The sequence below is a fragment of the Sceloporus undulatus genome, chromosome 1, assembly GCF_019175285.1.
Source record: "Sceloporus undulatus isolate JIND9_A2432 ecotype Alabama chromosome 1, SceUnd_v1.1, whole genome shotgun sequence".
NCBI classification, from domain to species: Eukaryota; Metazoa; Chordata; class Lepidosauria; order Squamata; family Phrynosomatidae; genus Sceloporus; species Sceloporus undulatus.
Window position 1 is genome coordinate 223,185,283 of NC_056522.1, and position 13,161 is coordinate 223,198,443.

Sequence of the window (13,161 nt, forward strand, 5' to 3'; positions counted from 1 at the left end):
AAATTGAGAAATTGGGACAGATCAGGATTTAGAAAGAGGAAGTTGTAAACCATGTTGTCAAATTAAACACATGGAGACAAACAGAGATGCTCATAGAAGATCAAGGTCAACTAAAATAGCAAAATTACTGAAAATCAAACTCTTTCAGCCTCAGAGGATGGCAACGGTAAGTCCCCTTCTGATGAAAATCTGCCAAGAAAAACCCACAATAGATTGGTCTTAGGGTCACAGTAAGTTGGAAACAACTTGAAGGCAGATAATGGGCCCATTCCCACTTATCTGTAGATTCGATTCCTGAATCAAATCCTGAAACTGGTTCATCAAACAAAATGGTTTCTTCTATGTTTGTGCCAGTTTCAGGATTCCTTTCAGGAATCGAAATGCCTGTTTTGACAGGCTTCTTTTGACATGGCAGGAGAGGCTTCCCCAGCCTCTCCTGCCATGCCTCCCTCCATGCGTCTTCCAACGACATCAAGGCCGGAGGCACGTCCATGGAGACCTGGGCACCGCCACTGCAACCTCCATCCTACATGCTGCCAGGGCTCCTTGGATGTGACTCCATCCTGGACATCGTTGAAGGATGAAAGCACGTCCAAGGAGCCCCGGCCGGCAGCCTTCTCCACCACCGCTGCCACCGCCGAAAGGACAGATGCAAGTGGCGGAGAAGGAACCTGCCCCCATCCTCCAAGCCTGCTACCTCTCTCCTTCCACCCTGGCCTCCTTCTTACTGGGGCTGAGAAGGAGAGGGAGGCCAGACAGTGAGGAGGAGGAGAAGAAGAGGGCCAATGGCGAGCCCTGACAGCCCCCGCTGGGACCCCCAGGCAGAAGGTAAGGAGGGATAGAGGGAAGGAGGAGGGGAGGGGAGGGAGGGAAAGGAGGGAGGAAACAGGAGATGGAGAGGAAGGAGGGAAGGAAGGGAGGAAGGAGGGAGGGAGGGAGGTAAGGAAGGAAGGGAGGAAAGAGGGAGGCATTGCTGGGGCAGAGAGGGGCTGCTGGGGCGGAATCAAATCTGTCCTGAGATCACACTGGGCTGAACTGATTTATTGTCAACAAACCTATTCAGCCCAAAAAGGAGCGGGAAAACCCAACTCCTTTTAGACTCAGGTTAACTGGGGGAAAACTATGCCCCCCCCCCCTTAGGAATCGATTCCAAATTGATTCCCAAGTGGGAACCATAGTGGTTTAAACCGGATCGTGATTCCACACAATCCGATTTAAACAATAGTGGGAATGGGCCCAACAGTAACAAATATTATTGTTTAATATAATCTTAACACACATTCAGCAATGTAAGTTTCAATGTTAGTATTTAGTACTGCATTATCATACTGTGTCTTCTTTTAATTACTATGGTGTTTCTTTTTTTAAAAAAACATGAGATATGATTTAAATGAAAAATTGTTTTAAAAAAGTTACCACTCTGGTCTCTTCAAATCTAAGCATAGGTATGGTTTGAACACTGGACTACCCTTCTGGAGACTACTGTTTGAATCCCCATTCAGCCATGGAAACCCACTGTCTCTCAGACTTTGAGGAAGGAAAAAGCAAACCCGCTCTGAACAAATCTTTCCAAGAAAACCAGTAAGTCAGAAATGACTTGAAGACACACAACAACAACCACCAAAACAATAGCAATGGGTGAATGGTGAAGTGGCTAATGTTTTGGCAATATAAGAATGCTTTAAGGTGGTTAGAACCTCTTCTGAGGTATCCGACAGCCAGAAACACGTGGCTTCTACTTCTCCTGTTCTTAACTAGACTACTGTTTCCACATTACTTCACTATCTATTCTTCTTCCATGTACACAAATTCTTGAACATAATCTGCTGAATATTTTTTCAGGAGTTAAAGTAAACTAGTAATCCCTCATATCTGTAATTACAACATTATAAAATTAGTAACTACTGAAGGAATCATGTATAAAGAATCTTGCCCAACTGAGCTGAGGCATTCAGATATAAATTATCCAATACCATAATGGTGTGGCAGGACTTCGCCCTAAGTACTAACAAGTCTCAATCTCCCATTTCATACTATAGTAAACTTAAAACTTTAGTGATCCACTAAGTCTTTGTCTAGGATTTGCCCCATGTGTTTCCAATGCCCCAGTAAAAAACAAAACAAATAAACCCTATCACCTATACTTTAAGCAAGAATGTCCAACAAGTGTTCATATATCCCATTTTGTAATCATTGGCACTGCTAGGTGTATTTGATCATGTACTTCCCAGCATGTAATCTCAGGGCAGGTTTTAACAAAACAGAATGAAAATATTTTTAAAATCTCTTAGAAATGCTCATGTTACTGATAAGCACTACATCCAAAACCATGTCTGACAGCAACATTCTTGGAATTTTAAACAATATATAGAACTCAATGTAAAAGCCAAATACTATAAGAAACAACAATTTAACAAATGGAAATCAAGGCCTTCAAGTTTAAGAGTACTATTTCATACTGGTTTGATAATGTTTAATTCTAGAAACACTAACTTCTATTCACAATGTTCACCTGTACAGCTTCAAAACTTTATTATCTAATAATGTATGTGCCTGGGTAGTAATTTAAGAGGTAGCTAGATTCTGAAGTTTAAATTCTAAGACTATAGACTACAATCTGCTTCGATATATGTAACCTTTTAGAAGTAAGATACTGACATCTCCTCGGTGAATAGAAAATATTTCCATCAATGCAAACAAAAAGGGAAAGCAGTGACTTTTAAACTTAAACCAAAAGAACATTCAGGGCATTACAGGAAATGAATAATCATCACCCAAATCTAATCTAGACCAAAATAATCAACTTACCTGGGTTGGTACAAGTACTGGAGGATATGCCAATTTATGGTGTCGGTACATCCAAAATGAAAACAGTATGATAATTGCAATTCCCATTATAGGCACAAGAGAATAAAGCAAGGTACTGAACAAGGGCGGTTTAGGTGGGACAGGATTGGAAGTAGCTATAAGAAAAAGTAACAATTAGTCTTGTGACAATCTACTGCTAATGCAAAGGACAATGAAGCAATTCTTATAAGTTGGGGAAACTGAAGTATTATACAAAATATAACATATATCAGTTGTTTAAAAAGGTTGAACATTTAAAAGACATCAACTGGAATATCAACTTGCATTTAAAATGCTTTCATGAAGTGCATAAAACTTGACGTATTATAAGACTTGAAAGCTTGCAATGTATTTCATCAGCAGAATTTGGCCTAGTAAGGAGCATTATTTTCTCTCTTACACATCAGCCTCTAAACCAAGAAAAGCTGACCACAAACAATTTAAATGTACAATTGCAATTTAAAAACCCTTTAACACTACTTATAATAGTTCCATTAGTTTTTAATCTGAGTATTATGATAAAGCTTTATTTAAAGGAGCTTTATCAACAAGAATTTTAAGAATACTTGATTAAACTACGACACAGAAAATGACAAGAGTGCAGTTATACCTCTTATAGTAAATATTAGAGGAAAGAAGTTAGTGTTGCACACTGAACTACTAGTTTGCATTAATGTTTTGATGTAGCTGCTTGTGTTTGTCATTTCTATTTTCAGAATTTCATTCCATGCAAGGCCTGGCTTGTTTCAATAAACTGTAATTTAATCAGCTTCTTCGTAAAGATATAACAAATGGAAGCTGACACTTCCCACTTCCACCTCATAGCTATACCAGAGAAAGGAAAAGGGAAGAATGCTAGACTGAAGCTAACTAAGCCACTCTTGTTGATGCGCTCAACCACACTATTCTCCTTTTGACTGTGATTCAGTGACCAGGCTAGGCAGGAGGTTAAAAGATCTTTATGTAGTGAAGAAGGATGAAAAGGGACCTGTTATCTACAGGCATATGGATATCAATTTTAAGCTATTTTCATTTGTTTTAATTATGTTTTAAAATCTGAACAAACCTTTTTTAAACTGACAAATTAGTACCAACAGAAGTTAATTGTAATGGTAGAACAACTTTCCAAAGGTGGAAAATGGACAGCTTGCATACCTGTAATGGTATTTCTTCGAGTGGTCATCTGCGAATACATACAAATGGGTTGTATTGCGCCTGTGCAGTGCTGCTCGGAAAACTTCTGGAATCACTGGGCAAAGTTAACTTTGCAACTTTTTGGTGGTAGCTCCGCCCACCCTTTATAAGTCCCCTGCGTTCCCGCTCTTTTCCCAGTTCTGAAATTTACGCTGCTTAAGCAACATGAGAATGAGGCAATGTAGAGTAGAAAACTGAGGGGAGGACAAGTGGGATTTGTATGTATTTGCAGATGACCACTTGAAGAAATACCGTTACAGGTATGCAACCTGTCCTCCTTCTTCATGGTCTCTGTGAATCATACAAATGGGTTAGACTGACAAGCTTAGGTGAGTGGCGGAGGGAGTGTCATGACACCAAGTAAGGTTCAAATAGTGCTGTGTTTATTAACCATAATAAAACATTGAACCAAAAACTGTGTCAGTTGTATTCAGTACTTCAATAAACAGTACTTCAACATGTTCAAATCAAAAGGCACAAGGTCATGCAAGACCTGACTGTAAACCTAAGAATGCTGTAAACCAAGCCAATTCTGGCAAAAAGACATTCCCTTTCAATAACATGACAACAAATGAAATGCAGTGCAATCAGTGTAAACCTGAAACCAACACTGCCCTCCCAAAGGCTGCATCCCGTTTGGCCCTGGTGTCCAGCCTATAATGTTTGATGAAAGTCAAAGGCTGGGACCAAACAGCAGCTTTGCAGACATCCTCCAAGGAGACCCCAGTCAAAAAAGCGGAGGATGTCGCTACCGCCCTAGTTGCATGGGGCCGAACCTTGGATGGGAGAGGTCTGCCCAACAGTTCGTAGCAGAGGTGGATGGTACCAGCCACCCATTTGGAAAGCCTCTGCGCAGTCACAGGCAGTCCCTTCTTTGGTTCCGAGTAGCACTGGAAAAGTCTCTCAGAATGTCTCGAACCCGTAGTTCTGTTCAAATAGAAGGCCAAAGCCTTCCGAACGTCCAAGGTGTGCAAGCGGCATTCGGTGTCAGTGGTTGGGTTCGAGGCCAGGGTCGGTAAAACAATGTCCTGACACATGTGGAAGGCAGACACCACCTTAGCCAAAAAGGTAATGTCAGTACAGAGGACCACCTTGTCCTCATGGAACCTAAGGAAAGGCTGTTCCCTCCATAAGGCACAGAGTTCACCCGCATGGCGGGCAGAGGTGATGGCCACAAGAAAGGCTATCTTCCAAGTCAACAGCTGCAAGTCAGTTGTGGCCATGGGTTCAAAGGGCTTGGATTGCAGAGCAGGCAGCACAGCATCCAAACTCCAAGCAGGTGCCGGTACAGAGACCGGAGGATGAAGGCTGGTGCAACCTTTCAGGAAACTTTTCACAAGAGGGTCCCTGAAAAAAGATTTGACATCAAACTGGAAATGGGAACAGATGGCAGAAAGGTAGCACTTAATGGAAGTGAGGCATAGCCCCGAATCCAAAAGTGTCATCAGGAATTTCAGCATAACCGGTGTCATCACTCGGGATAAAGAAAGGCCTCTCGCAGAGAGGAAATTCAGGAACTTCTCCTATTTGAAAGTGTGGGATCTTTTGGTGGCAGGCTTTTGGACAGCCAAAATCACCGTCTGTACCAAGGGAGGTAGCGAGTCTAGGGACGGAGCCTCCACGCCACCATTAGCAGGTTCTCAATGTCTGGGTGATGGACTCTACATCCTGGAGAGTGTGAGGAGGTCCGGATGGAGCTCAAGACGGAGAAAGTCTCTTCTGGAGAGGTGGGGCAGGGACGGAAACCACGGCTGCCTTGGCCACCAGGGAGTGATGAGGATGGCATCCGAGCGGTCCCTTGTCATCTTGGACACCACTCTGGTGATCAGTGGGAATGGAGGGAAGGCATACACCATCTCTCCTGACCAAACAAAGGCGAACGCGTCTCCAAGGGAGTTCTCGTTGCGCACTCGAGAACACAACTGGGGACAATGGCTGTTGACAGCGGTCGCAAAGAGGTCAATCCAGGGAGTTCCGACTGAAGAGGTCGTTGACTGTCTTGGGATGGAGCCTCTACTCACGGCAGACGGTGGAAGACCTGCTGAGCTGGTTGGCCAAGTCGTTCTCCTCTCCTGGCACGTGAATTGCTTGGAGCAGAATCCCTCTCGGGATGCACCAGTCCCAGATGCGAAGAGTGATGTCGAGCAGGGTCCATGACTTGGTGTCCCCTTGCTTGTTGAGGTTGTACATGACGGTGGTGTTGTCCATCAGCAGAAGCACTACCTTGTTGGCAAGATTCATCTAGAAAGCTCTTAAGGCCTTTTCCACAGCCAGCATCTCCAGGGCATTGATGTGGAGAGACTGTTCTGTGAGAGACCACCTGTCCTTGATGAAGAGGCTTGACATGTGGGCGCCTCAACCTTCCATGGAAGCATATGTGGTCAGGGTGACCTGAGGCTGTGTAGGAGGAAAAAGGCATGCCGACGCAGACGTTCTAGGAGTTGAGCCACCAACGAAGGGAGCGGGCGACGGGTCTCAGGACGGTGAGCCGCTTGGACGGAGGGTCCGCCAGTGCATTGAAGGCCGACAGGAACCATGACTGAAGGAGCCAAAACCGAAGTCTTGCCCACGAAGTCACAATATCGTCGAGGCCATGTGTCCTAGGGCTATCTGGACATCGCTGGCCTTCACGCACCTCTGGGCGAGGCAAGTCCTGACCGAAGAGCAGAGAGCGTGGAAAAGGTCTTGAGGGAGATAGGCGGCACAGTCTTCGAAATCGAGGACGGTGCCTATGAACTTGATCTTTCTGGATGGTGAAAGATGAGACTTTTCCAATTCTGCCACGCTGAAGAATTAATGCAGTTTGACATCGCTTTAACTGTCATGGTTCCATCCTATGGAGTCCTGGGATTTGTAGCTTTTTGTGGCACTTCTCTGACAGAGAAGACTAAATATCTCACAAAATGACAAACCCCAGCAGTGTCAAACTACATTAATTCTGTTGTATAGATGCAGCCAAAGCTCTGAGACTCAGAGCTCAATTCTTTTATAGATCTCTGTGGGATCAAGACACTATGAACATGTGACAGAAAGAAAACCTCCTTATGGCCAAGGGATGTGAGGAGGGACAGGGCGAAGCCAGCATCTCTTTGCAGTTCGTCCGTGGAAGGGGGCGGCAAAGAGCCAGTCATCCAAGTATGGGAAGACTCTGGAGCCTCTTTGGTGGAGGTAGGCGACGATTGCAGCTATGCACTGGTGAAGACTCTCGGAGCTGTGGAGAGGCTGAAGGGAAGGACATCGTAATGGTACATGTCGGGACCGACGGCAAATGACAGGAACCTCCGGTGACTCTCTCGAATCTCCACGTGGAAGTAGGCATCCTTCAAGTCGATCGTCATGAACCACAGGCCCTGGTGCAACAAGGGCAGAATAGAGGCAAGAGTTACCATACGGAATTCACAGTAGACCAAATAAGAGTTGAGGGACCTCAAGTATAGAATTGGCCTAATGTCTCCATCGGGTTTGGGACTGTGAAGTATCTGGAGAAAAACATGTAGGAGCTTGAGAGGGTCAACAGGCAAGATTACGCCCTTAGTCAAAAGAGTGCATACTTCGTCGAGAAGGGTGTCTGAGGGTGTTGTGTGTGTGTGGAAACAACAGCTCCAATTGGAGGGAGCTCTTTGAAGTCGAGGGCGTATCCCCTGCAGATGATGTCAAGGACCCAAGAATCAGAAGTCACAGAGGCCCAGGTGTTAAAGAAAGGCCTCAAAATGTCACAAAAGGAGTTGGAGGCGACGGAGCACACAGGAACCCTTCAGGATCTCTTCCTTGCCTGGTCAGTATCCTGTCTGTGGTTCTTGCGATACCGAGCAGGGAGCTGGCGGTGGCCTGAAGAAGAAGAGGACTGGGATGGGTAGCACTGCATTTGGTGTTCCTGCTGTTGGTATGGGTGGTCTTGTTGGAAAGGCTGCTGGCCCTGGCCATGCCACCGCCGCTGGCGTTTTCGAAACGGGGTCTGGGATGGTGTAGACATATTGTGTTTCTTGGCGGCCGCCTTCATACAGTATTTGAAGTTGAGGCACTCATCAGTCTCCTTGTTGAACAGGTCTGCATCGTCGAAGGGCATGTCCTCGATGGTAGCTTTTGCACTTGGGTTCAGATCTGACAAGCAGAGCCAAGCGTGTCTCCTGAGAGCAATAGCAGCCGCCATAGACTTGGCTGAACAGTCAGTGGAGTGCTGAGCCAAGGTGATCAGCCAGCTCTCGATGGAGTGAGCCTCGTCCCTGATCTCAGTGAGGACACGTGGCAGTCATCCGGGACGTCTAGGATGGTGGGAGAGATCTTCTCCATCAAGCACTGTATTTAACCTCCCATACAGATATTGTAATTGGCGATCTTCAGTCCCAGGATGGAGGAGGAGTAGGCCTTCTTTGCTAGGCTGTCAACCTTCTTGGCCTCTCGGTCCACAGGAGATGGAGACATCTTAGGCATGAAGGACTGCTGAGACCCCTCGACAATCGCTGAATTCTGCTTGGGGTGAGCCAACAACCAAGAAGACTGGGAAGGCGCAATCCTGTACAAGGATTGTCTTCCTGGTCGTGGGTGTCAGCGAGGCAGGTACATCCCAAGAGCACTTGGCTATCCTCTCCAGCGACAGCAGCAGTGGAATGGAAGGCAGCATCGGAAACTTGCTGTGAACCCGTCTCTCAACAGGGTCAGCGGCATCATCCTCAGTGTGCGTAATCTGGAGGTCCAGCGTGTTCACCATTTTAATGATGTGCTCCGCAAAGGTACTCACGTCGCCGGTGGGAGACGAGGTACCCAGTTGGAACAATTCCTGTGGAGATTGAGGGGCAACCTCGTCTGAGGAGCTTGAATCAATCTGAGACGCATGGGAGTCCCCTTGATGTGAGCTGTCATTATCTGATTCAGAGGCGTGAGCATCCAGCACCACATGAGAAGAGGAGTGTCGCATCTGACTGGCAGTAGCAACGATGGAACGCGGACGGGGAACTGACACAGGAGACGGTACTGGAACCATTGGCGGAGTGGACTTCGACATTGGTGGCAAAGTAAACTTTGTCGTTGATGGCAAAGTGGGCTTTGACATTGGAGGCACAGTGGATTTAGGGCCTAGTTGACTGTGGACAACTTCACGAATGACTGAGACAAAGTATCTGTCCGTCTCGCTGTCGCAGTAATAGTCTGAGTCCTCCTGGTGATGAACTTCTGCCTCGTGAACTTGAACCCAAGGAACTGGCATCAGTGACCGGCAACAAGGTGACCTCCTCCTCGGAGAGCTGGTGGAAGGTCAACATGGCAGGCAGAGAGGCAACTGAGGCCGAAGCTGGTGTCGGATGGGTCCGAGGAGAGCTAGCTTCTAACGGTACCGATGCGTCCTGTGTGGGTACCGAAGGAGTTGTGTTTGGAAGAAGACCAGGCGCCTTCAGAAGTCTTGGTACGGGCATTCTTGTGGGAAGAGCCGTGAGCAGAGGCATCTCCTGAATCCAGAGCCGCCTTCTTCTTCGAGGAGCCCTGAGGAGAACCATCTCCTGAATCCAAGGGCCTGTGCCTCTTTTTGGAGGAGGATTTTGAGCTTGAATCCGCTAGGGAGCTCGTATCCTTCCCATTGGCTGAATCCTTCTTGGAGCTTGAGTCCTTAGACTTAGTCTTGTCCTTTTTGGAGGACTTAGACTTGGACTCTGACTGGTGTGCTCCTTTGGTCCCATCACCCTTTCCAGCGGTCACAGTGGTGGCACTTGGCTCAGTGGTGGAGCTCTGGACCACAGAACCAGCAGCAGCTGGTATCAACTCTGAGGCAGCAGGTACCAGAGCAGGGCAGCCAACAAGCGGGAGTCGCGGTTCTTCCTGGCCTGAGGAGTTAGCGACTTGCAAAGTGCACAAGCCTTGGTATTGTGGGCTTTGCTGAGGCATGAAGAGTGAGGATCCTATCTGGGGGTCTTACCCCCACAGACATCACACTTCTGGAACAGGACGCGGGAGACATCGTGAGCTGAATCAAAGTCCTTAGGTAAGGTTGTAAAGATGCGCAGAATGGTCAACAATACACGGGGGGGTGGGGTGTCATATCAAGAATGGTCAAGATGGTCCGAGGTCAATTTTCCAGTGAATTAAGCAGAAGTGAAGTTCCTCAAGCAGCTAACGCGGTGGAAAAAAGGAACTGGGGAAAGAGCGGGAACGCAGGGGACTTATAAAGGTTGGGCGGAGCTACCGCCAAAAAGTTGCAAAGTTAACTTTGCCCAGTGATTCCAGAATTTTTTTATGCAGCAGTGCGCAGGCACAGTACAACCCATTTGTATGATTCGCAGAGACCACAAAGAAGAAATATTACTTATAGCTTATAAATGCTTGAGATAAACTGAAAACTTACGTTGTGTGACCTCCATTTCTGGAAAATAGAAGAAATGTTCATTGCACATGTTGCCTTCACAGCAGCAGAAAAACACTTCAGGGCTGTCTTTCCTTTCTATGCATTCAGCTCTGAAAGGGTATAAAACCAATTTTACAATGATAGAACTCTGCCTCAGCACAACCATCAGTCAGACTCTGCTCATTAAATTGTTAAAAACCCTCTGAAAGGTGTCCCTTGGAGTAGGAGTCTGCATTAAAATCATTTGCAAGTACTAATTCAGTATCCCTTGGTTCAGGCAGGCCATCTGCCCATTTCCTCAAAAGGTGAGAGGATCATGATAGTCACATCTATAGCCCACTGAGCAGAGCAGCTATATCCTGTATTCCAGAACTCATTCTTATTAATGCAAAGTACTGAATTGAGCAAAGAGAGAAATGGATTCATCTTAATGAAAAATGATGACTGCACTTTCTAGAGCATAATGACTTCTTTTTGAATGTACATGTGACAGCACCTTGTCAAAAATTGATTACAATTCTGCCATGCTGAAGAATTAATGCAGTTTGACATCGCTTTAACTGTCATGGTTCCATCCTATGGAGTCCTGGGATTTGTAGCTTTTTGTGGCACTTCTCTGACAGAGAAGACTAAATATCTCACAAAATGACAAACCCCAGAAGTGTCAAACTACATTAATTCTGTTGTATAGATGCAGCCAAAGCTCTAAGACTCAGATCTCAATTCCTTTACAGATCTCTGTGGGATCAAGACACTATGAACATGTGACAGAAAGAAAACCTCCTTATGGCCAACTGAAACATAAATTTTGCAGAACTCTGAATTATAGTCTTCACCAAACATTTTTTAAATATATGCATGCATGTAGACATGCGCACACAAACACTGTAGAAGTTTATTTATAAAACAGAGAATGTAACAGTAGGAGTAGTTTGCTTGCCTGTCATAGCAGTTAATATCATCCAGCCAGCAACCTTTTTTCACAATTTCAATAGATCCAGAAATATTCTTCCATGTTGCAAAGCAGTGTCGTCTTTTATCTTTATCACCATAACACGACTCAATGCCACTGCGATTTGTTCTATCATTTTCCCAATTTGCATTGTAGAAGATGCACTCCTGTGTTTCTGATCTGCCTAGTATGGCACCTACAAAGGATTAAATGTTATTAAAAACTAAGCCATTAGATAAGGTTACCAAACATTTCAAGCACTCAGAAAAAAGCTGTATTCTAAAATTCACATATTACTGCATCCCCCCACCCCCATACTTATGTTTGTACCTCAAGTCAGCATTCATTTCAAAAACATTCTAAATGGTGGAATACTGTTTTTACCTATTGATTTTTGTTTGATATCTGTACAATCTTTGTCTGTACAATCTTTCAGATTTGCAGCAGAAACATTATTTATTCAATAGTAATACTTAATTGAAAAAAAACACCAGTATCAGTCTATTGCTAAAATTCTGTTGTTGTCCTCCTTAGTCTAATAAAGCCCATATATAGTGCGCCCGCGCTATAGGTGGGCACCCCATACATGGTTTCCAGCTTTGTGGAAACCGCACAACAGGAGAACTGAGCTTATGCACTATTCAGCTTACACGGAAGGGGGGGGGGGGTCCGGAATGGATCCCCCGCGTAAGCCAAGGGTGCACTGTATATTCTTTTGGTTTAATAGGTAGTACAGTATTATGGACTGCATCATTGTTTTAATGATGAATAATTTGATTAGTTCAGGTGTTCCTTGGTTTCATAAAAGTGAGGATTCAGGGAGTAAATAAATTTGTGGAAGAACCATCCTTCCTTCCTCCTCCCTTTGATTTATACCAAGGATTCCCAACCAGTGTGCCGAGGAGCCCTTAGGGCTCCGTGTGCACTTTCCAGGTGCCTCGCAGCTGCTCCAGGAAAATGAAAGAAATTGCAATAGCTATAGCAAGTACATTTCTATATCGCTTATCAGTGCACTTAAGCGGTTTACAAAGTGTAAGCTAACTGCCCCCAACAAGCTGGTACCCATTTTAGCAACCCCAGAAGGATGCCAGGCTGAGCCCCTGGCTGGTACTGACCTCACAACCGTGTGGCTGTGAAAGGCTACAGTACCGGTATATAACCACTGTGCCACCAGGGCTCCTTACATATAAAAGTTAAATGAAATTGAAGAATAAGAATATATTCTTATATATACTCCTAAACACCATTAACTTGTAAGACAAGGATAGGCCTCTTAGAGGCTCTGCCATAGAAATAAGGGCTTCACGAGTCAAAAAGGTCGGGAACTCTTGATTTATGCATACATAAAGTCAGACAATCTCAGAATGGCCACAGTTTTCCATTAGCAAGTGTAAATACAATGTAGCGGGGTGGGGGGGGTGGGGTTAATTTGGCAGTAATTTACCAATTTTCTTAGGGGAAAGAAATATAAAGTCAGTACCTTTTCCAGAGACAAATAATAATAATACGATTTATTTATGTGCCGCCCAATCACTGGGAATCCGAGCGGTTTACAACAGAGGGGATAATAGATGGTTCCCTGCCCGCAGGCTTACAATCTAAAAGACACAACACAAAAGGAGAAGGGAATGGTGAGGGAGGGAGGAAATCAGGTCCAGCAGTTCTTCTCTCCCTCTGAGGCCTGGACCAAGGCAGATGGAATGGAGGGAGGGCTCTGCTTCTTCCAGGCAGGCCAGTTAACCTAGCCTGCCTCTCTCTCTCCCTCAAGATGGTAGCTGAAGGGAGGGCTTGTCTTCTTCCAGGCAGGCCTGGTGGAGCTAGCCTGCCTCTCTCTCTC

At 45.4% G+C, this 13,161-nt stretch overlaps 1 protein-coding gene across 3 annotated transcripts in view; it reads right to left on the reverse strand.

The window, feature by feature from the left end:
- Positions 1-13,161, reverse strand: part of ACVR2A (activin A receptor type 2A) — a 78,969-nt gene that overhangs the window by 32,301 nt on the left and 33,507 nt on the right. For all 3 annotated transcript variants that reach the window (XM_042445785.1, XM_042445768.1, XM_042445775.1), the window contains 3 exons: positions 11,313-11,520; positions 10,373-10,482; positions 2,809-2,963 (listed from right to left, as the gene is read on the reverse strand). In XM_042445785.1, coding sequence (XP_042301719.1) covers positions 2,809-2,963; positions 10,373-10,482; positions 11,313-11,520 — 473 coding nt within the window. The remainder of the gene's footprint in view (positions 1-2,808; positions 2,964-10,372; positions 10,483-11,312; positions 11,521-13,161) is intronic.